Raw genomic sequence first — 24,781 nt, forward strand, 5'->3', positions numbered from 1 at the left:
AGAAGTTGCAGGCCCCCAGAAGAATAAAACGCAAGGAATATAATAAATAAAAAAAGCCAGGGGGTGGAAATGCATCGGGCCCACAAACAAGCCTCTGTTTTTTTTGTCATGGGACATGGAGTCTCCAAAAATGTTAAAAGAACTTCGATGTATTGTTGTTAGAAATGCAGCCACAAGCACAGAAGTCCTGCTATAGCGTTCACAGTAAAACAATGGAATGAACAACAACAGAGAATGTTACGGTAACTAAGCATGATGTAGCCCCAAAGCCAAAAGCTTCCACATGTAACAGCCTGGACACATACATCTTAAAGAAAAGAAAAACAAGGCCAGGTCTATCAATAGTGTCCATGGCAACCAAATTGAGATTGCGGATTTTGGAGAAACAGTTATAGCCTGAAGTCAAGAGGACCACCTCCTCACCAGCTCCCTGCCGTAGCCTTAAGACAAGCCGCCATCAAGGTGTGAGGAAATAGCAAACAGTCAGGGGAGAGAGAAGCTAGTGGGAAAGAGAAATATAATGTTCAAGCCTGCAGCCGTTTCAAATCGGCAGAATTCTCATTCCTGTTCTTCTGCTCGGTCCCTGAGTGCGAAGAGACCTGGCCCAGACAGCAGGCCAGACGTCTGCCACACCAACACACACACACACACACACACACACTCTCACACTCTTCTAATTTTACAGATACAGATAGCTGCTTCTTCCTCTGACCTCTTTTAATTTGCTCTCCCTCCTCTCAGTGAGGAAAAGGAAAAAGGGAGCGCTCTCTTGTTTCCTCTCCGGGACCAAACAATCCCAGTCTAATTTATTTTTTGAGGACAGAATATGTACATGTGTTAATGGGAAAGGCGAATCAAATTAGCTATAATTAGTCAAACTGAGTAGTGAGCAGAGGCAGAGGTATGTTACATGGGAGACTTGTTCGATGCTTGCAAACTGCACCCCTCCCCACAAAAACACACACACACTTCCTCTGCTGCCACAAACCCAGCGACGCCATCCTCTCCTGACACCCGTCACGCTCACTTCAACCCTCCTGAGTACAGACTGAATGTGGCGCGCAAACACGCAGATGCACAAACTAGTTGTAATGTGACACATCTGCACAAACAAACTGCATGTGAATTTCGCAAAACGGCGGATACTGACTCCTCTAATCTTGTCAAAAAAGACATTAACAGACAGCTTATGAGGTGATGCCGAAATCTGTTTGGACAGAAAATGCAGTGCAGGATTGCATTATCACGACAAACGTTGGGGACGGAGCATAGAGGTATAGAAAGATGATCTACTATTCATGCAGCAAAGAAGCAGACCACTGCTACGTCTTCTGGGGCCCGGTGCCAATACTGTTTGTCTTGAGTGCACTGTATGTGTTTGCACCAGAAATACAAATTAAACAAAGTAATAGATTTGTCATTTGAAGCATGTCAAAAACATGTTTTTGTCTTTTCCTCACCGAATGACCTTTAAGACATAGATTTGACAATTCAGTCTAACTATAACATATCCTCAGATAATACACAATTTTTTTTATCCTACTTAAAGCTGGGGTATATGATTTCTGATTGGTCAAAGTTAACATGAGCTGTACACTTTGACCAATCAGAGCGAGGCTCCGATTCTCTGTTCTTATTGGCTGTTGGGACTGTCCATTCACTTTGGCACGACTTTGTTGGTGTAGAGCGTGTCAGGGAGGGACCATAGGGGAGGGACCAAAGAGAACAAGTGGATCGGTTGAGGTATTTGAATTCGAATCTCTATCCCAACTGCCATTTTCTCCCCAAATCCTCCACCCCAGCTTTAAGTTTAAACATTAAACGCTAAGTCCAGTAAGAAATCCTTCCTTTTAAATTCCTTTTTAAACTCCCCCAGTGTGTGACACACAAGCTGCTGATGGTGCTAAAAAAAGCATCCATGCCCAACAAGTCAACTTATTTAACTGACGATGTGACCAGGGTAATTTTTTCTGAACTTTGGAAAGCTCCCTCCAGGTCACAGTGGAGAACAAAATGGACATGATGTGTAAAAACTGGTACTTTAGCCTCATAAAAGCCTGGACAACAACAGGTCTCTCACTCTACCATGAGGCCACTTAAGATAAAACTGGCCCTGGTAATAAGGTCGGAAGCAGCATTCAATCTGTCACTAAGCTCTGCGCTATATTTGTTGGCTACATTAAATTGAAAGCTTGTCTTGGCTACAGTGGCGGTGACATGTAGCCCACCGCTGCAGTAAATCATTAGGCTAAATGGCTAATTCTACAGATTAGCTCTCTTGGCAGCTGACTGGCTCGGCAAGTTTAAAGGTGTTTTTATTTTAACATTATATGATTCCATCAACGTGACAGGGACCATTGGGTTTAATGAATCGTTTCGACGAAGATGGATTAGGTTGAGACATATATGAAAACAGTTGCATATCCACATCCACTTATATATTCCAGAAATATAAACATGTACCGCCCACTTATAGTTATATTTTTAATTGAATCTGCCTTAGTAATGGTACTGACCAAATAAAGCAAATGAGGCTGATATCAGTGTGACAGAGCACTATAAAGAGGCGGGTGCCTGTGTCTTGCTGCTCTCCATCGCGGCACTATCTGACGAAGACGGCTGCGCGTTCATGTGGTGGTGACGTAGGGACGAGGGAGGGGACTGCTAACTGCAGTCAGGAAGTTAGCTAAAATGACCATATCGCTTACTTCTCCATTGAGTATTAATAGTGTTAGTCTTATAAAGGCAATACTTTGTGTCATGATCCCAAAACTCTACATCACTGAATCTCTGGGTTTGTATTGGTGAGTTGGTTTACCCACCTGCGTGCTCCAGTAGCATTTTGGCGATGTCCATGTGTCCGTTTAGCAGGGCGTCGTGCAGCGGACTGACTCCGCCCACCTGGTTGTTGAGCACAGGGGCAGGGCGGTGACCAAGCAAAACCTCCACACACGCAGCGCTGCCATGGTTACACGCTTCGTGGAGAGGGGTCCAGCCTGCATGGTCTACACACACACACACGACCCATAATTATTCAATAGGAACGCTAAATAATCTGGGGGAAAAAAAGATTTAAGAGATCTCCAATACTTTCTGCCAGGGACATACTTTGATAATGTATTTGGGTTATGAAACAGCCTAATATGTACATCTCCCAAAGAATGGCAATGGACAATTTTAGCATTTGAGTGTCATGACAAAAGATTTGGAGAGACTTGCTTTTGCGTGAGCGGGCTAACTTACTCTGTTGCGGCTAGGCTGTTGGTGAGCTCTACGCTAACAACTCGGCTTGCAAAATGAGCTATCAGGGGCTAACTGGAGGACATCTGTGCTAAACCTGGGAACTGACGACACCTTACAAAGTAATACAAAGCTAACACTGCTGCTAATGCTCAAACGTAAGATGATGCAGGCCATAAAAACAACCCCATACTTTGCATTAATTACGTTTCCTTCTTTTTTCGATTGATCAGTCTTTTCCATTCTTATATTAAGGCTGCTTAATCCTTTTTAGCTATTTTGAATGCACTGTTAGACTTAAAATTCGGTTTGGGAGTTACATGTAGGTTACTAACCTTCGTTATTTCTTACATAATTCAATCAAAATCTGAATTTTCAAAAAACAAATAAATACTTTTCAGCGTTTGAGCCAAATGCTGAAAAGTGGATTGACAAGTGCTTGGTAATGGAAAAAAATAGACCATTTGGAGAACATCATAATGTAGATGTGTTTTTATCACCAAGCCAAATTCTCTGTCTCTGTTGACACGGGCCTTGTTTTGAGAGACAACTGCAAAAGGACAGCGGTAAAATCTACCAATTTTGCCCATATCCCTGATGACAATTTGAACATCTCTTTGTGCATAAGCCGTCCACCGAGAAGCAAGTTCATTTACGCTGCTATTAAAGGACGATTACAAAATTGAAGAAAGCTTGGAAACGGAACAATATTTCCATAAAAGCTTGTTACATTATTAAGCCATTATATTTGACCTTAAGGGACAAAGGAAAGTCACTCTGAAATATCAGAAAGGCATGTTTCAATTCATTTAGCAAAGTCACCGTAAAGCAATAAATCCGAGCCTCCAGACCCCATCTCGCTACTTTCTAGACACACCCTTTACATTTTAGCTAAAGGTTAAACCTTCGACGATGACGCACTCCTATTTCTTCTGTGCTCAATTTTTTCCCCCTACCGTGTTAATCGCTCTCTGAAAAACCCCACAGCAAAACAGAGAGAGAGAAGTTGCAATGACGGAGAGATCGAGGTGACAGAGAAAAAGAGAAAAGCTAGAAGGTCTTACCTTTAACGTTGACGTCTGTGCCAGGAAGCGCTAGGATCTGAAGCACCGTCTCCACTTGGTTCCTCTTGCAGGCTCTGTGGAGGAGGGTCTCTCCTTTTTTCGACCAGGACACACACACACACACACACACACACACACACACACACAACGGACAAACACACCCAAACGAGAGAGAAGAGGCGGAGGAGAGAAGAGAGAGAAATCCAAAATTAGGGTGTGCCCGATGTCCTGCCCATTGTCCCCCTACATATGTCGAACACAACCAATAAAATACCACAGAAAAGTCCCCAAACACAAAAAAAAAAAAAAAAAGAAAAAAAAAAGCCTGACCTAAAAAAAAAGAAGTACGACCCGCCAATGAGGATGCGATTTAACAGCACTGATGAGAAAAAGGGGGGGGGGATCTTTCAAGGAAAAAAATAAATTAAAGATGGAGATTTGGGCTACTTCGCCCTCGCTCCTTCCCTATTTTATAGACGATGAGATGTTCTCACAAACACAAGCGCAACAAAGTTACTATCGGGGTAAAGTCGGCGAGTGAGTGAATGTAGTGGTGAGAAAGTAGCCTTGCTTCCTGTCCCCTCGTCCCTATATTGTCACTTGAGAGGAAGTTATGGTAGACAGCCCAAGCACAAAGCCTTCCCAAAAAGGATTCTTCACAGATCCCAGAGATCAAAAGCTCCGCTGGGCATTGCCAGTGTCACCACCACGTGATATTTAATCAGCAAACTACCAGTGAACAGGCGTGGAGGAAAAAAACCCTCTCCAGGATTCCCATTTACATTTTTAAACACAATTTCCTCCTCTCTTGCCTTTCTTTCTCATCTTTACCCTGTCCCTCACTTTTTTTCCTGATATAATATTAAACCAGGAATATATTAGCGGGGCCGGAGCCCCCTCTTTTCATGTATGGCTGAACTTCAGAGGGAAGTTAAAGGCCAAGCATGAGTGGCTCTGTGCTTGCCAGCATAATACCGAACTGCAAAGCCCGTAATAAATGCTTTACTAGCTCTCCCCAGGACACCACGCCTGTACAGGGGGCTCCACTCCACTGAACACAGAGCGGGGCAAGGACAAGGGAGGGAGGTAACGGGGGGCAAGAAAAGAAGAAGCAGTGGAGTGAAAGGCTTTTCCTGCATTTCAAAGCATATGAGGGGGGGAAATATTGAAAATGCTGGATCCCATTCATTCTGGAGAACTCCTTTCTACCAGGAGGTGCCTTTGAGGAAGCAGAGGATGCATTAAATGCCATCCATTGGTATCAAAGAGGTTGAAGAGAGGAGGGAAAACAGCAACAGGGAAATGGAAGGACTGCTCATCAAAAAGACCAATCCTTTTATGGGAAATCTAGAAATGCGATGCAAAACAGAACAAAGAGAAGGAAGTTAAAAGTATTGAAATGGAAACATGTACTAGGGCCGATTATGTCCAGTTCAGAAAACAAGTACACTATGAATACGTAAAGTATATTTAAATATATCTCAATTATAAATGTTGCAGCACAAACCTATACAAACACTCTGCAGATTGGTTGGTGTAGTTCCGCCCGGGACCACCCCACAACACCAAAATGTATTAAGTGTATATACAGTACATGCCAATAAATAAACCTCAGAGATTTATATACTAAGAACAGTTCAGTTATCATGAATAGATTGTTGGAAGATGAAAACATTTTACGGAATAATGCTGTTCAATAACCAATGTAAAGATACTAAAAAGCCTTAAATAGTCCCTTATTTGCTAAACTATTATTAAAAAAAAATATGCAGTGAGGGCACAGATACAAGCTGATGAAACAGGAACTTGAATGCAACTCATTACAAGCACGTTGTCATCTTTAAGTTATTGGATATATGCAGCTCTATAATATATATTTCTACTGGTTCAGTCACTGTATTGTGATCAAACCTGGAATTATTTGCCTGAAAAATGGAAACAAGAAAAATTAATTAAAATCGTTAAAATCTTTAAAAAAGGGACTTTCATTATTAAAAATATACCTTGTACTATAAATATACACTTCAATCACTTTAATTATAATTACAACATAACATAAGAAAGCAGACCAAACTGGTGATCGTACATTATCAGCATCTGTGTCACTAATGACGTAAATCAATGAAGCAGACCAATATTTCCAAGTGAAAAGTTTTTAAAAAAGCGCCCAAAAAGCCCAGGCCAAACTACAGTCCCTAATGAGTAAGCTGTACTGTGTGGCACGTCAGTGTTCGACATGGGGCTGCTCTGCTATTACCGGGCTCTAAAACGCTGTGATTAAACACCCATTCCGCTACACCCCATGTGTACACATCCTCGCAAATGCCAGGGCCAATCCATGCACTGTTAAATCACTTTAATGGCTCCAATTTGGACACAACGCCTCTATTATAGGGGTAATTGCATGCTCAGCATTTACAAGCACGGAAGGGATAAATCCGCCTGTCCTTTTCTATAAATCCCCCGTTTCACACTTTAATAGAAAAGTTAAATGTATGTGTTGCTCTTTATATCCCACAGTCTGCTTGCTACACTCCTGTAAAGTGTCACACGGCCCGCTGATCCCTGGACCAAACAAAAGCTGCTGGAAGCCTGTGGTAACAATGCTATTTGTGAGGAATGTGTTACAAAGGTATTCTGTGCCAGTTATTGGATATACCTAAACCTATTTGAAGACTAATACTGCTGTCGCTGGCTCAGAGGGAGCAATGCCAACACATTCATTTCCCTGAATGGAGAATAATGCAGCTTTAACCGTGCCACAAAATCATTTACTGCCATTAACATAAGTGACCATCAATTTCAAATTCCAATGGGGAAGATTTTAATGTAGGATACTTCCAATTGAATCAGTCCAATACAACACTGGGCAGCCACAGAGTCCCTTGATGCCCCTCCTCTATGCCAACAGGAAGTAATTAGACACAAACACAGAGTGTCTCTTAAATATTAGCGAGCAAGTCCTCCATACAAAAGCTTGATCTGCTCTCACTCGGGTTGTGCGATGCCAAACACAGATATGTGTCTAGTTTAAAATGTTGGGTTATTACTACCCTGATCTAGAGCTGGGTCTGAGTAATTTGAACATTTTAATATTTGTTTGTTAGGTCGTTATTTGAGGCTCAATTCAGTACTCAATTTTAGATTGTTTTGCAGCAAAACTATTTGAAAATGTAGTTGAAACTGCAATAACTTTTGCCAGCAAATAACAATTTTTTAGATATAGCAGTTATTATATTTGGAAATTAAAAGCTCATTTAAGATAATGCCTCATTAATTGGTGCAGCGCATCCATATCCACGTCACCCACTGCTTTTCACCTGGGCCTGGCAGTTCTTTTTGAATACCCGTTGGGAAAAACCAAGGAGTAATTCAAAGCCTGTAAAATGGTATTCTGGACCAACTAACCTGATCATCTATCAAATCACCAACATTTTGTAATGGTAGACTGATGATTAAAGGTGATTGGAACAGCTTTACATTACCAAGAACAATGAACCTAGCCTTTGAACAATGTTGCGTTAACTCCAACGTTTTTTTTTCAGGATGACATGGATTTCAAGCAATAAAAAAAACACAGAGCAGTTTTTGTTTGACTCTCTACATACAGTACACTGCAGTCTGATTTAGATTGAAATCTCTGCTGAGCCTCCAAAACCAAATATGGAACTGAAATAAGAAAAGTTCATCCCAATTCCCTCATCCCATCTCAGCCACTTTTCACAAAGATACTGAGGTTCCAGGAGGGGAGAAGGATGCTCCAAAGCGAAAAAGTGCAGCATATAAGAAAGCAGGCTTACACTTGTGGGTAAAAAGACTGTAAGAGAAAGAAAGGAAAGGGGGAGGGGGAGAGAGAGACAGAGAATGGGTTGAGACGGGATGTGATGATAGGGCGAGAGGGGAGGATGCTGTGCCGATGGTTCATCAAAAATTAATGCCGACTGCATCGGTATAGAGATCACGTAGTGGAAAAACAACACATGCCAACAGCCTTGAGTCTCCTGCCTCAGCCCTCCCTCCCTCCCCCACTCCTTACCCTCCCTCGCTCCTTACCCTCCCTCCCCGCCTTCACACCGGCACAGGGCCTTTCTGATCAGGTGGAGGGGGAGATATGGGCTCTGACACCTCCCAGAGTTCACACAGAGTGCCAAGCCTCTAATTGCAGGAAGTTCCACTAGTGCAGCCGCTGTATATCTGCAGCAGTGCACTAATTGCTGCATTTAATATCCCTAAAATGGAGATCTGAGACGCACTGAGTGTACTAATATGTGTTGTTGTTTTGAGCGGGAAAGCCATTATTTCTGTCCGTGCCATTTATTTATTTATTACTTCTTTCTAAAAGGTGAATAAGACATGAGGAAAAAGCAAAGCAAAGCAAAACAAAGGGCGAAGAGCAGAATTTCAATGTGAACAGAACAAGCGGAGGAGGAGGAGCAGTACAGAGGGGGTAATAAGGCCCGGGTCTCTCCCCTCAACACAGGACAGGTGGAATTATGCAGCCAAGCTGCCTTTACGGCTGACTGGATGGCAGCATGGTGTGATGCAAATCAATCACTCTCTCCATACATTATGTGCTCTTCATTAAACTGAAAGTGATGACAGAGCTATCATGTCCCTCTTTACTGATGACCTAGTGCAGTGCATCAGTCCATTAAAAGTCCGCTCCTTGCAAATTTGCAGCTATATTTTCAAGGAGTGGATAGTGTGTGTGTGTGTGTGTGTGTGTGTGTGTGTGTGCACCTGCTGCGTTGACTCTGTTCGATCCTCTGGGGATGTTCTCTTTCTCCCGGCTTGATTGAGCACTGTTATGGAGAGAAAGCACATGGTCAAAGGGCATATAGGAAAATAAAGATGCATGTGCTAAACCTCATTCAATAAGAGATTACCCATGATCCACATAAATAAGTCAGAAGTTTCAATGACTGGCCATTTCAGCCTGACAGCGAGGAGACCTATAGTGGCACAGAAAGTGAAACGGGGCGCCGCCGCACTGGGAAAAGTGCCATTAGCAAACGATAAATCCCTCGTGGCGCCGTATCATTTCATATCAAATTTGACAATATCTGTCAAACCCCCCCACTGTGTTGGCCACACACACAAACTTCACACACCCCAACCTTCCATACCCTTCTCCGAAGCACTTTTCCTCCCACTTAACGCCTCAAACGCACAGACGGAGAATTCGATGTGAGCAAGCACATTAGGAGGAATAACTAGTAAAAGAAAGTGAAGCCTCTTCAAAGTAGTGGCGTGCTAATAGCTGTGGGCTGTCACTAGTCCTGTGAGTGGTTATGGGAGATCTGCCTGCATGAAGCCTGACAGGTGTCTTGAGTGTATACGCCTGTGCATGTGCGCGTGCGCCGCCTTCAAGCGCAGTGCCATCCATTTTTACAGGGAAGAGGCTTGTTCCCTGGTAATTGGCTTGTTCAGAAGCCAGGAAGAGCTCCCAGCAGTGAGGAGGAAACACACGTCCTGTCACGTTGCTTGTTATTAGCAGGGACAAGGCTGAGGAGAGATGAGATGCTCTGTGTGTGTGTGTATGTGTGTGTGTGTGTCTGTGCGCGTGTGTGTTTGTGTCTATATGTTTGTGTGTATAAGAGAGTCCATAAGAGTGTCTGGGATAAGGGGCGCACCACTTCTCGTCTCAAACCCCTTCACCCGAGTGTCCCCTGTCCATATAGGCTGGCAGCAGTGGAGGTTGACAGTATACTTGGCTTGTATACGCCCCGGTCTCTCCTCTCCTCATGGTCCACTTTAGGAAGCCAGTATGCTGTCAGTGGCCCAGCTATCAATTCTGGGCCTGGGGCAGCGTGTGCCCTTGGAGGAAGACTCAAGAAACTTGTTGGCAATAATGGCAGGGATGGGGTAGTACATGTTGAATGCCAATGCAACATAAATCTATGCTTTACATTATCTACTAGCTTTAATAGCAAAAAAAATTAAAATATATGTATTTACAGGGTTTTCTTGAAACCCTTTGACATTGACTCTATACAGGTCTTGCCAGAAGAGATGGAGCCAAAGTAATGACACCGTCAAATGGTTTGAAAAGATAAGCAATGCATGCGCAGAGCTTGATTAAGCCAGCAGGAGGAAACCTTAGTTTAATTACAGCTTCCCTTCTGCTAACCGGAGTCACTGTTAACGCAGCCAGCCGGCAAGTCCAATGGCCATCTAAGCAGTCACTCGGTCAATCAACCGGCCTGTCAGCTTGGTAAGGCTTGGACGTGTGCCCTGCTGCCAGCCTGTCTGTTGGTGCAGAAGCACACTCGCCATCTCTCGCCATATACAACTGCAGCAGCCTCAAGTCACAATTAAAAAAGCCTAATGCGTTTTAACAGCCAGAAAGGAAAGTTAAAAGGGGTCATGTGGCCCTTTTCAACCTTAATGACCTGCTCCGGTTCTTTTTCGTGAATGCTATATACCAAACATCTTGCCAGGATTTCGTCCTGTTTCCTAGAGGCAGTTTGAAATGGCTGATAAAACAGAAATGAAACCATTTAATACTTCTCTATTGAAGACGCAATCACATTTCTGCCATTTAAACTTTTCATGTTTCTGATCTTGTTAGGGCCTAAAAATGACTGACAAATGTTCTTACTTAAAGGATTTTACTGAGTCACATCAGTCCCAGTGACAAACAGGAGTGTATTGAAAGTGAGAGTTGTGTCAGACTAAATACTTCAACATAAGTTAATTGATTGAGAGTTTCAGCATCACTGAACATGTGTATATAATAATATCAGAAATCCAACCACGAATCATGAGGAAACAAGATCTCCTTTTGGTTTCTGTCCGACTCCTTGCATTGTTTTGCATTGTTTGCATTCCCTGCCTGACTCAGTTCTTCTCAGAGTGTGTGTGTCAAAACAAAAAACTCAGCCCTCCAAAACTGCGGGCGATCAGAAAGGTGGAACGTCTGCACTGCGATGGAGAGAATAAGGGGGAATATGTGGTGGTCAGTGCATGAACCAGTAGCCTTCACATGAACCCGCTCCCTGGTGGTGACTCCTCCTGCCCTTCCCTGGGCCAACATACCTGCTGGTTGGAACAGCAGATGTCTGATGATACGGAGGAGTAGGGCCAGTCTGATTGCATTCTGAGGGGGATTTAGCATGCGGACGGAGCAGGGCAGATCAAGAGAGGTGGAGAAGGGCTGGGAGCTGGCTGGTTGGTACGTAAGGGAAGACACAGAAGGGGCCTGAAGAGATACCCTAGTCTGTCAGCAGTGTGTGTGTGTGTTGGGGAGGGGGGGGGGGGTGTAACCTCTCTTTGCACCCCTCCTGTCAGCCAGCACGCACTGATAGGATCAGAGCTTGGGCATGACCCATCACATGCCAACTCCTCACGCTTCATCTGACCTCCATTTGCCTCTTTCCAAGCTCAGTCCATCCATTCATGCATCTCTCCCACCAACTCACCCACACACACTTTCCAGGTGTTCCTTTGTTCTTTTCCACTCACATTTCTCTTCAGGTCTGTACATCCCCACACCAATCCCCCACCCCTTGTACACAATGTGGTCTAGCCTCAAATCTATAGGTGGAAACCTGACTGACGCTGGAGACAAAGTAGACAGTTGATTGAATAGTACTGTTATTTTTTACATTTTAAATGAATGCTATTGCTATGATAAAAGCAGAAAAGTGGCAGATTTTATTATTACACAGCCTCAGTGAAATCTAGCCGACAAACACCTATGCCATTTCACACCTTTTTTGTGTTAAATCTCTGAACTCTTAAATGTGTGGTGGTGCTTGAAAAGAAACCAACTTTTGGAGAAGCATCTAACCACGCTCAAATAGAAAGTAATGACTGGATTTGACACGGTCTCAAAAACAGGGTTAGGAAATTGGGAAATCTAAATCTAAGGCATGTTCATTTCGTTTTCGTAAAAAAAACTGAGTAAACTGAGTAACAGAAGGTGGTTAACAAGAGAGGAGAGGAACAGATTCGAAAATAAACACGCTGCCGTTCAAAACTCCCTTGCTGATCAGTCTTATAACATGACGCTGGAATGAGAAGACACCTGCAGGGATCGGAAATATGTTTCAAGTTGGTTAAAAAAAATCTATTCAAAAGTATTTTAATAATATATTGGCCTTTGTGCAGCCAGCTTCTTATGTCTTTGCATGTTCCCGCTTTAGGATATTGTGAAAATGGATCCGGGAGACTGACAGTGGTATGGACAGACAGCTGTGTGTGTGTAACTGACCTGCAGCCGCTCCCCTGGCTGGTGCAGCTGTGGGAGGAGGGTCCAGTCCCGAGGCGAGCACCGCTGGGACTCTGAGCTAAACTATCCAGAGCAGGCAGGTAGGACAGCACCTGTCAGAAGTTACACACACACGGTTGAACAGAGCCTTTCACACTGCAAATGGGTTTGTGTGTCTTGTCTGTGGAGGCGAGTGAGTGAGCCAGATGTTCTACTGCGATGTAATACAATAGGTACACCACTGCATCAGCCATCTTTGTCCCTGAATTGAATTGTGTTAACCTAACATTTTACACAATATCTAATAATAATCAATCTCTTCATGACTGACAACTAAGCAGAACACAACTTTTGTGATTTGCACTGACTGACACACACACACATACACACACACCATTTTCTTGAGACAGAGCTCTTCATCTCCAACTGTGAATCCATGTCGACAGCAAAGATGCCTGAATATGGCATCGGCCATCACTAGCTTAAGTCTGGTGGAGCGAATCCTGCCGACCAGCTCCGCCACAACCACCGGAGACACATCTACAAGACAAACCATTGGGGGGAAATACATACATCAGATACCATACTGTCACTGATGAATTGACGATTGACTTGAGAAAAAAAAAAAGCAAATATTTATAATTTTAGCATTTTCTAAAAGAAGTATAGTCATGGCTTACAGGTAATAAACACTTTTTCTATTTTTAATTCCTTACCCTGGCTGATAACGGCAAAGTGCTCTCCGAGGTCTTTGAGGCCCCTTTCCACAAGGTGTTGGTTGAGTTTGAAGTGTTGCTGACACCAGAACTCCACCAGCACAGATAGCAGGTCCAGGAGGGTGCCCAGCAAAGGCAGCTTCTGCTTCTCATCAACAGTCTCAGTGTACTCCTACAGTGAACACGGACAACCATGTACAATGTCTTGAGTTAGCAAGCAACAGCGATGTTTTGATTTACATTCTACAAGTTTGAAAGAGGGATACAATGTACAAGGTATGATTGGGCAATGTTGTCTACAGCCACAGTGTGAAAGTGGGCAATAGCTTATTTTTAGCAGGTTTATCCACATTTAAAAGCCCCCGGCACCTACACAGTCATCCGATGAGAACAATGCACACGATCCACAGTGTTTACCTGGATGGCAGCCTGCACCAAGAGCTTGGTTAATTGTTTGACAGCTCTGGATAACAGTGTGGAGCGCTCCCACACAGTCCAGAAGGTTCCATACAGCAAAGAGCCTGAGGTTGATGCCTGGGACCCTCCTGTTCCCCCAAGCAACACAAAATCCCTGAGCCAGAGAAAGGCAAAGAAGGAAAGATCAGTAACACTACACTGTCATAGACTTCATGAAGGTTCATTTCATTTTTAGTCAATATTATATGCACTTTAGTAAGAATGAGAAAACAATTGTAAAAAAATTAAGAGACCACTCAAAATATCCAGTGTCTCTCGTTTGACTGTATGTATAGGCATATGTTTGAGTAGAGTGAACCTTTTGGTTTTGTTCTACAAACTACTGACAACATTTCTACCAAATTCACAATATGAATATTGTCATTAAGAGCCTTTCCATTAAGAAATGTAGAGATGAAGATTTAAGAAAAATCCAGACTGGTCTCTTAATTTTTTTTCCGGAGCTGTATTAAAAATAGACTTTAGCCAGCTGTAGGAGTACGACACTTATTATGAATTGAAGCAAACATGTTCCAAGAAGATAATAGATAAGTAATCTCTCTGTGAAAGAAAACATCCATAACTCTTGTCCATGCAAGAAGGCTTGGGGACTTTATTGATGAACAAAAAAAGAGCAAAAGATTTTAGATTTTTAAAAAAATTAAAAAAGAAGAAAAGGAGACTGCCCCCTATCTCCCACACAATACAAATATATTATCCAAGTTGTTACCCAGAGGATAGTGAGTGGAGTTCCCCCTGGAAGAGCTTGAGGACAAATGCCAGGATGTCCGAGTGGAAATGTAACAGTGTCGGCAGGGCAGGTCCAGGGAGTGGATGACAGGTGGCATCACTGGACAGGCAGTAACTGAAGGAACACACATACACAAAAATATTGTTTTCAATGCGTGTCAATGACATAAGGCTGTTCCTTTTTTTTTTTTTTTTTTTTTTTTAAACTAGGAACATTTTCCGGTGACTGCAAGGTTTACCTGATGGCTGTTTCTAGAAAAGGCCACATGCCCGTCTTACACCGAGGACACTGCAACACCTGGGCGTAATATTTTTTCACTGTGCTGGGAAAGGGAGGGTTGGTAACGAGCAGGTTACACATGACCTGCCGGAGATTTCTCAGGAAGACCAAAGTGGCGTTTCCCTTGTGACATAAATGAAAACAGACAACAATTTGAACTCCGATTGGTTTAGATATTTGGATTTTATGGTAATTATGTAAAACAGCATCTTGGTCCAAGAAAAGTCTAAAAAGGCAGCTCCCAAAACAATGACTCAGGTTATGTTTGCATGCGGCCCCCTCAGGCAAATGCGGCAGCAGCAGGTGGAATTCTGGTTTTACCTGCTGAGCGTATTCTAAGAGGGAGACCAGGTAGGGGGCGGGAGGCAGTAGGCCTGGGAACACTGCACTCCTGATTGAGTCCAGGGCTTCACACAAGAGGCCGCACTCTATCATGGTCCCAATGTTGCTGAAGTCTGTGTCTGTTGCCTGGAGGTATATAAAAGAACAATGATAAAAAGGTACGTATATGGAAATGAGGAGGAAACATTTCACTCAATGAGACGGAATAGGCCTAAGAGGAGAGGAGAGGGAATGGAATGGAAATGGGAAAGTGGATCGGCATCAAAAGTTCCTGGGGGTCACTCCTCGCTGTCTGTTATCGGCAAATAGCATATGGATTCAGCAAAGTGCAGAATGGAAATACACGAGCACTTTATAATAGCAATCGGATGGAGATCCACTTGGGGTAAGGTATCGGACAGGACAGTGGAGGGTATTGTTAATAGGCCTGCCAATCACAGCTCTCAGATCAGCCGACAGTGGTGGTTAAATTGTTGACCTGAGTATGATGCGCCCTTGCTCTAAATGTCACTTTCCGTTGGAACGTATGACATGAAAGGAAATTGAATGACCTGATCTTCTTGATGAAACACGTAGTTATTTTAAAGATGTATGGCAGTGCACGGTGTGTGGGTGGGTAAATGTACGCATATCTACCTGGGACTGTGGACGGTGTGGGTCATGGTAACCCAGAAATTCAAGGAAGCACATTCTCGGCCGGCCCTGCGGCAAAAAGAGCCCATTAACCATGTCAAATACATACAAGACATCCACAAAAAGGTCATTCAAGTGAATAGAATGTAGAGCGAATGAAAGCTTTTTTCAATTATGGCTTGGAGAAACTACTCTTCAGTGTTTCCCTGCAAAGTGCTCTCACAAAAAACACGCATGCACACACACACACCTCCTGTTTGATGACATAGTCCCTGAGCTCTGTCTCTAGCTTAGAGAGGTCAACATCAACAGAACCAGCATTCTCCGTGTCTGCTGGACCATTCTCAGTTATGTTGAACCTCATATCCACGCAATTGCTCTGCCAAAGAAAGAGAAGGTGGATAGTTTTTAAAATTTAAAAAAAAATGTAAGCCAATATCCCTGCCTTTAAAAATAATAGAAACTGTTTAATAACAGGTTAAATAGAGGCCTTTCAGACTTGAGTAGGCCTATTGACTAAAAACACCTTTTACCTACATTGGTTGGACTTACCCCAAATAGGTGCTGGACAATGTGGCTCACAGGGTAGCAAGGAGCACCAAGGGCTTTGGAGTCCTCTGTGATGGGTTTAGCCATAACGTGAGTGACAGAGGCATGTGTGGGAGGTGGGCAGCGGTACACTTTGGCCCTGCCTGCCTTTAGGAGCCTAGGGAAGGTGAACAAATGATTTATTTAGTATCATCCTTTGCAACATTGCATTCATACAAGGATGGATTGTTGAGATTGCATCAGTAGCGTAGGCCTACATCAGTAGGCTACAATAACCTACCCCAACAATGCCCAACCCTCAGTTTTAAGTCAAAAAATAAGAACAAGTCGATTCAATCTAGCCCTGACGCAGACCCTAGTGAAGGTCCAAACCGGTTGGCATTTGTATTTGAAAAACTGGATATGCACTAATCATTAAAGGCTTTTTTTAAATTATCCTTGGCTCTGTGTGTCTGGAGTTAGCCCTAGTGCTTCCTTTTTTCAATGACTTTCACCCTTCAAGAGCACCTTGCATTCTACTAATTAGTAACTATGAGCACCTGTTGATCTCTCCTGAAAGAAATAAGTTGTTTTTCTTAATATATCACTGACATCTAATACACTATTAAACAGAGCTAGAATCGTAGCCTACACGGCTTTTACAAACACAATTAGAAGTTTTTTTTAAAGATGCAAAATATCGTCAATTATCATTATCTGCAAAATCCCCAAAAATATTGAGATATTATTTGTTTGTCAAAATCGTACACCCCTATTTAAGTCTTTTAGTGTGACCTCACCTTTTGAACATAGCCCTGCGGGTGGGCTCTTGGACCATGAGGAGAACCCTCCAGCCCTGGAAGGCCCCCATTAGCCTCCCGCTGGCCACCTTCTCCCTCCACTGCCGGACAGGGTAGAAGGTGGGCGTGGCACCAGTGGAAATGGCAACTTCATAGGGTGCCTCTGCCAGCCAGGAACCATTCTTGACACTGTCCAACACATAGTCTGGAGTCACGACCCACTTTCCTGGTGGAAAAGAAGGTATGATTACCCCAAAAATCAAATGAGGAGGGAAAACAGTTTGGTCAGTCCTGGGACTTAGAAATAGGTGAGCGACAGTGACGTAGGCATGGGAAGATAACCGGTTTCAAGGTTTAACGCAGTATGAAAAAGTCAAGGTGTCCATACCGCCATTATCTCTGTCATACCGTTCTGAAGGTACTAGAACACACAGGATTTTAACATACAAGTTTATTTATTCCTGCGTCATAACCACTTGTATTAGAAGAGAAATGTGTAGAAAGTGAGCATGTCTCTAAAAACCTTGTTGAGCTGCTTACTTAAAGGTGCTGTAAGCAAAATGGTTATTTTAGCTAACTTCCTGTCAGTGACTGCAGTTAGCAGTCCCCTCCCTCGTTCCTACGTCACCACATTAATGCACTTCAAGCAGCGAGTGATCTAGCATCATCTCAGATCCATAAGTGTGATAAAACATGATAAAAACCATCAAAACAGACAGGGAAGGATTTTTACCAGCTCCGCCATTTCAGGCGCATAATCATTCACCCATCTGTCGCTCTGCGCGTGCACCGGCAGTGAGACGTGCTGGTTTGTAGCGTTCACTCTTCTGATTGGATATCATTTGTGGGACCCCAGAAAAGTTTATTTGCCGATTACATGCAGAGCGGGTGACTGAGAGATCAGAGTTATGAAATGTGCACACTATATACGTGATCACTGTATAAATATAGAGAGATTTAACATGTATATTAACATAAATATATCACTTACTTCACCTTTAAAGGACTGCTTTGATTTTAATTTGGTTTAGAGTGATTAAATTATTGTTATACAAGTTATTTAATGTTCATAATATTGTAGAAGTATAAAAAATTAAAAGATTGTGTTTAGGCAGAAAAAAGTTGTTAAAAGAACAACAAAAAAACACATTTGATACCATGAAACAGTGATATTTTGCGTAAGGTTATCATACCGGCTCATGTCTACAGTGACGTGCTCATAATATATAATATCAGATATGAATTATTGTTGAACTTCCATCGATCATCATTGTAACACTCATTATAATCATGACTGACCTGCCGCACATGCTGCCAAACACTTCTCGCTGGACAACACCTGAGGGATGATGAGATGGGTGCTGCTGTGCTCATAGACCTAGAAGAGGATCACTGCATCAGGCTGTGGACATGATGTTACACACAATAACATATGGCATACGACCAGACCTGGCTTTTCAAATGTTCTAAATAAAAAGATATTCCTGCAGGTTGGGCTGGGTGATGGTTTCTAAATGTAGCTTTACCTGTTGAAATTGATTGTTTACCTTAATGATTCTCGTAATGTTTAAGTTGTGTGCTTTGTCAGCTAGTGTAACCCCTCACCCTGTAAAATAATAATAATATCCTATTGTTTTCCTATCCCAGCTGTGAGAATAAACTACCACAGAAAAGCATATTCATCCACGTCGACTAATCTCCTCAAAGCTTATGTGTGCAGCAATGTATTCAAACTCTGTTACACTACACGAGAAAAGAGATGACACCAGTTATCAACAGTGGGTATGCAAATCACACGTAACTGTTGTGCAAGTTGTAGGAAAGACATAAGCAGCCACATTATCAGTCTCTCTCAGTGTCAACAGCCCTACCTGCAAGGAGCTATTTGCACATTGACAGAAAGAGGAACTCTGGTAAGCCACATGCAAATTTTTCTGTCTGTTTACAAGAACACAGCGACCACAGTATTTTCCCTACTTAGCTACACAGGACAGGTAACTGAGGATCTACGATGCTTAAAACATTACAGTCGGCATAATAATTACATGTTGTCACAGTAAGTGGTTGCCCTGTGAATTAAGACTTAAAATCCCATTATTTGAAAACAGCCTAGGACTCCATGCAATTCAGATCCACATGCCTGGAGCAAGCCATTTGGTCTCAGGATTACATGATCGGCAGAACATTATTTTGGATACAACTTTGATTGACTGAGGCGATTGAACATTGTATAGCATTGGGTAAACATACTAACATTAGCTGGTTCTTTCGATATGAAGAATTAAAGGAAATGAATCATACATTGCCGTCCCTTTTTGCATAATAAGATTAATAGTTCATCCAACAATTCCCCTTCAAATGTGTATTGAGGACCTGTACTCACAGAGCCACCTATGTATTTCCCACCCAGCTGCTGGATTCCATGGACCAACACTCTCTTCTTCTCCCGGGTCTTGATGCCAGAGATCTGGAAAACGTGCTTACAGCTCGCCATCCTGACCATGAATGTGAAACAGAGTCAACATAAGGGTTTAGCTTAGTAAGATGCAACTTATCTCAAACTACGTCATCCAGCCATTCTTGTTTGACTACATGACTGGCTGGTTTTTAGCACACAAATCAGACAGGGGAGCATTTTTTCTTGTCTGAACTGTTCAGCATGACATGTGGGCGGTTGTCTGTATGCTAACTATTTGACTCGGACATAAATGTAATGAAACGTTGCCTGCATGCAAACATACATACCAATGTGAGTCTGCTAAAACGTTCAATTACCTTGCACTTATACTGGTCTCAGAGTTGACCAAATTACCAAAACTCTTCAATGGTTGTCGTTCATTCATCATTGCAGTCTTTTATTAGCCACACAGATGACAGATCATAAGATACCTTTTCTGATACCACCGAGGATGACTGTGTCATGGACGTACATTTGCTCCCTGTGTCCAACCTCCAGTTTCGTATCTAGACGCGCCAAAACGCTGATGCTGAAACCGACATCCAGTAACGTGAGCAGCGTTTTAAACCCGTTTTGGCTGTCACTGTATGGAATAATATTTCTTTAACTTTGCGATAACATGTCGACTTGTGTTCATGAGCGTAAATAAACAGTCGCAATGTGCCTCACAGTTAGGGAAGTTCACCGCCCAACATATGTGGAGAGAGCACAGACTGGCTGAGAGCTTCGCGGCAAAGCTAAACGTTGGTTTAGGGAAAGGGGGGAGGGTCGTCCTATATGAATGTGTTTTGTGTGAATAAGCCAACATTTAAAAGAGTACATATTTGATATAAAACACGTAACAGTAGATTTACACTGTGTAATGTGTAAATTAGTATCCACTGTGATAAATCCTCGTGTGTTTGCTGTGACATTGGAGTAAAAATCTCCCCCGTTTGGTTTGTCAGTTGGACTTTCCCATCGAGCGGAAGTTTTCACAGAACTACTTCCAGGTGGTTGTCACGGACGCTTTCTGTCCCCGGAAATAACCAAAACAACTGAATATCGTGCAGCACTGGTTGATTAACGGGGCTTTTTGTCGATAGATAACAAGGATTTGATTCTGACAGAGAGGCTGGGCATGAACTCGCAAGGCTGTTTTCAGAAACCCGCTCAGCAGTGCTCAGCCAACGTTCAGTGGCAGCGATAGATAAGCTCTCCGTCACAGTAATTGCACTATATTACGTGTTTCCTTAATTTGTCGAGCAGTTGTCTTGTCTTCACCGTTTTGTTATGGCTGCAAAATAGCTGTCGTATAAATGACAGCAATAAGTGACTGTAAACGACGCTGGCCATAGTTTCCCTTCATGTAATGGGATAACATTGAATTCAAGAGACTAATATAAAGGAGCTTGTCAAAGGTAAGATACACACATTATAGGCCTGTGTTTGTCATTCAAATTAACACCCTATCAGTTCAAATACGAAGCTGAAGCTCTCTCTCTCTCTCTCTCTCTCTCTCTCTCTCTCTCTCTCTCTCTCTCTCTCTCTCTCTCTCTCTCTCTCTCTCTCTCTCTCTCTCTCCCAGTTGACAACAGTATTTAAAAATGAAAATCAATCAGAACGATCAGTTCCGTTCTATCAATGCAAATACATTCAGAGCGAAAAAAAAAGAATAATAGTTAATTAAGAATAAAATAATAGTAACAATTATTATTAGGCTATTGTTATTAATTTATTAGACACACACACACACACACACACACACACACACACACACACACACTGATGTGTTGCTTACATCTACAGTACAAACATACTATAGCATACTGGATAAAGACTATGATAATAAAATATTATCAATTGAGGAATAAGCAAAATGATCAAGCCCTAGTGCAGATAATAATCAAAGACTATTTCATAATCAGTTGATACAATTATTGACAATATAATACATTTAGGTTTATCTTTTAATGCGGTGTCATGCTGTTGGTTGGACACACAAAGAAATTATAATGATTATGATGGACATTTTCTGTTCTTTATGTCACTCTATGGATGTGGTTATTTACACGTTGCAAAAAAAAAATTAAAAAGCAAGGCTCTCACACTGATGTTTTGCTCACATTTGCGTCAACATATTTCTAGTAAATACCAAACCAATACAAGACAAGACTGTTATCAGGGTAAATCTAACATTAACAAAGGAGAATCAAATGCATTTCCAAGCCCTAATGCTGAAATTATAAGCTGGTCATTTATTGGCCGATATACAAACTTACCTCAACAACAATTCTGGCAATCAATGAATTGTTAATTGATTAATCATTAATACTTAACATAATGTTTGTCTTCACCTTCTCCAATGTCATTTGTTGTGAATTGGACCATTCGGTTTTCAATAGTTGGTTGGAAAAAATGATAAGTGAGACAATTTCACTCAAGGGTCTGGTAAATTGTGATGGGTGTTTTGTTTTATGCATTACCATTCATTTTCCTATTTAATGTAATTGCAATTGGCCTACTAAGCACTATGCATCTTTGCAGTTTGATGTATTGATACATTTACATTGTACTTGACAGATGTGCAATTTTCCAATACAGCCATCCAACCTTTATGTTTATATGGTCGTGTGTAGTCACTTCTTCTACAGTAAATGCATGTTTAAATCCTGACAGTTACGATAACATTATGCTACAGGGATATATGACATGTTTGTCAATAGTTGTGATTGTCTCTTTGCTCAGGGAACTGAAAGATAATGGACCCCATGTATTATTCATGCCCTCAGTGTAGGCTAATCACATAGGCATTTATTATGATGATGATGATGATGATGCCAAGTGGTCACACCGCAATTTCTGAACAGTCTTACACACAACAGATTTTAAGAAGACATTATGTCCAGATATTTCCCAGTAGTAAAGAAAGTAAGTGGCCAATTCATCTTAACCAGATTAGTACCTCCTAAATTAATCAGAAATATCACTATATCCAATATAATGAGGCTAAAGCCCATCACTAAGCTGGCAGGACTTATTCTAAAGAAAAAAACATCCGTCATAAGCAGTGCACTGTGCAGCAGGACCTCATGGCTGCACAGTCAGTTACAGTTAAGCCATGCTCCCCCCCACACCCCCTCCTGGGCGTGCATGAGATAGTTCTCAGCAATATTGTGATCTTAGAATGTGCACCTATTTAATTTATCATGTTCCCGTTACAGCAGCCTGTTAGGTATCTCCTTTAAGATAATGTTGACTTTAACTTGACATGCTCTAAGTGGCTTTAAAGCGGTAGCCTGGGGGACATGCTGCTAAATATTTCAGGACAAACTCATTACTGTAAATGGGCCTGTGTGTTAGCCTAGCTGGGGTAGACAGGCAGCAGCAAGAGAGATAGGACAGTGTGTGTGTGTGTGTGTGTGTGTGTGTGTGTGTGTGTGTGTGTGTGACTGCCTTTCTTCCCCGGTTTTAATAGCTGTGGAGTGGATGTGTCTCAAGCAGGCAGCGTCTCAGCGCCTGGCCCAGTCGTCCCTGTTGCAACACCGTGAAACACACAAGGGCTCCTCCAACATCTGCTTTGTAAAGAGCTAATGACAAGACAATGGAGACCAGATGATTTAAAGTCTACTACTAATGAGGCCCTGTGTGTGTTGCTTGCAGAATCCTGACACATGCACACACACACACATGTACACGCTCATGCTTAAGATAACAGATGATACGTTGGCAGAGCAGGAGGCAGACACCCAGCAGACATAGACAGTACATATTCAGACCTTTCTGTCCACCTGGCTGTCTGTCTTTCATACACATAAAAAAGAGTATGCTGTTGTAGTTGGTATTCGAATTAAAAAAACGTATCCAAAATCACACACACACACACACACACACACACACGCTGTCTGGCTCGGTCCATATAATTACAATGTACAAGTTCCTAATCCATGGATTTTAAAATCTTCCTTGCAATATCGGCAATGGCCGCGTATAAACCCATTTCCTCAGACAGTGGCGCAGAGGGAGTGCGATGATGAGGGGAAACAGACAGTGAGAGAGAATAAGAAGAAGAGGAAGAAGAAGAGGGGGAGAAATAATAAGGGACAAGCTTAACTGGTGAGGCTGTCAGTAGAGGGAAAATAATATTTGTCCAGCTGGACAGGCCTCCCTTTGTGCAGGCTAAATGAATGTTGAGCTTCCTGTCTGCCCTGTCAGGGAGAGTGGCATAGACTGTATGCAGCAGCAGCGCAGGAGCGGAGCGGAGTGCGAGGAGCTGTTTGGAGTTTGACAGGGATTATTAAAATCAGAGCAGATGACGAGCAAAAGGGGGCGAGAGAGGTGGAGTGTGAGAAAGCCAAATTGACACAGACACTCTCCATTACCTTCCACTTGACTCGCGGTTGATGACAATGTTGATATGAGACCCAGCAACGTGGCACCGGCGTGGGATTGGCTGTTAGCACACAAGCGTTAAGCAGCACCACAGGGTTGGTGGGTGTGGAGGTACGGGGGGTGCTGCCCTCAGTTCTTGCAGAGACGTAAGAAGATGAGTTGTTTATTTCAAACCCCTGACTGAAGTGCATCTCACCTCATTGTTGATTTATTTATTTGTGTGTGCTGCTGCGTTAACTCACTGTAGTGTCAAGTAGGTGGAAAATGGTTACGGAGGCTGAGGCAATGCATTTTGATTAGGGTACTCCTTAACTTACTCCAAAATGATTTTGACTGGAAGAAATTGATTTTGGTGATGATCAGCTTCCTTTTGTTTCAGCCGTTTCAGGTGCAATTGATTAGTGACTCCTAATAAGACTCCTGTTTGAGGAAATTTCAAATGACCGTGTGTGTGTGTGTGTGTGTGTGTGTGTCTGTGTGTGCATGCGTGTGTGCCTGTGTGCCTGTGTGTACTGAGCGCGGATGTGTGTCCAGTTTCTTGACGGACAGCTGTGATAATACAGAACTCCACATCTGTGTTATTTGGTGTCAGCCTTAAGTGTTGATTTAATCCTGACACCAGAGAGCTGTCTATCTCATTACTTTCCTTCATGAACTGGTCCATGTCATGTGTTAGTGTTTCTGATGTTGTACGGTAAGGTCACCCGCCCCTCTCTCTCTCTCTCTCTCTCTCTCTCTCTCTCTCTCTCTCTCTCTCTAGTTCCTCTCTCCTTCGCTAGGCAGCATGGAGTGGCCTGGGGATTTACCTGAAGACCATGCCTTTGTGGAGCTGCTAGTGCCAGGGGTTTCCAGTGAGCTGGACTTTGAACAGCTCCTTAAAGACACAGAGGACAATCTCAATCTCAAAGCCAAAAGGTCAGTCCAAGTTTAC

The 24,781-nt window shown here is 42.7% G+C and overlaps 2 protein-coding genes across 3 annotated transcripts in view; one reads left to right on the forward strand and one right to left on the reverse strand.

Moving 5' to 3' along the window:
- slf1 (SMC5-SMC6 complex localization factor 1) overlaps window positions 1-20,128 on the reverse strand; it is a 33,591-nt gene extending 13,463 nt beyond the window's left edge. Inside the window, exons 1-17 of one of the 2 annotated variants that reach the window (XM_080045667.1) lie at window positions 19,911-20,128; window positions 19,405-19,516; window positions 18,321-18,399; window positions 17,022-17,247; window positions 16,246-16,399; window positions 15,944-16,072; window positions 15,697-15,762; window positions 15,040-15,186; window positions 14,678-14,841; window positions 14,419-14,553; window positions 13,650-13,803; window positions 13,233-13,404; window positions 12,911-13,056; window positions 12,520-12,629; window positions 9,045-9,106; window positions 4,305-4,397; window positions 2,823-3,005 (exon numbers count right to left, since the gene is read on the reverse strand). In XM_080045667.1, coding sequence (XP_079901793.1) covers window positions 2,823-3,005; window positions 4,305-4,397; window positions 9,045-9,106; window positions 12,520-12,629; window positions 12,911-13,056; window positions 13,233-13,404; window positions 13,650-13,803; window positions 14,419-14,553; window positions 14,678-14,841; window positions 15,040-15,186; window positions 15,697-15,762; window positions 15,944-16,072; window positions 16,246-16,399; window positions 17,022-17,247; window positions 18,321-18,399; window positions 19,405-19,515 — 2,131 coding nt within the window. In that variant the 5' untranslated portion in view covers window position 19,516; window positions 19,911-20,128. Of the gene's footprint in view, window positions 1-2,822; window positions 3,006-4,304; window positions 4,398-9,044; window positions 9,107-12,519; window positions 12,630-12,910; window positions 13,057-13,232; window positions 13,405-13,649; window positions 13,804-14,418; window positions 14,554-14,677; window positions 14,842-15,039; window positions 15,187-15,696; window positions 15,763-15,943; window positions 16,073-16,245; window positions 16,400-17,021; window positions 17,248-18,320; window positions 18,400-19,404; window positions 19,517-19,796 lie in introns of both variants that reach the window. The other variant, XM_080045666.1, reaches the window with a different exon arrangement.
- Window positions 20,129-20,815: 687 nt separating this feature from the next.
- Window positions 20,816-24,781, forward strand: part of kiaa0825 (KIAA0825 ortholog) — a gene marked incomplete at its 3' end in the record, with an annotated part of 119,125 nt that continues 115,159 nt past the window's right edge. Inside the window, 2 exon segments of the mRNA XM_080034950.1 lie at window positions 20,816-20,879; window positions 24,611-24,765. Of these exon segments, the coding sequence (XP_079891076.1) occupies window positions 24,635-24,765 (131 nt within the window). The 5' untranslated portion in view covers window positions 20,816-20,879; window positions 24,611-24,634.

Source organism: Ammodytes marinus (assembly GCF_949987685.1).
Source record: "Ammodytes marinus genome assembly, chromosome: 2".
NCBI lineage: Eukaryota > Metazoa > Chordata > Actinopteri > Uranoscopiformes > Ammodytidae > Ammodytes > Ammodytes marinus.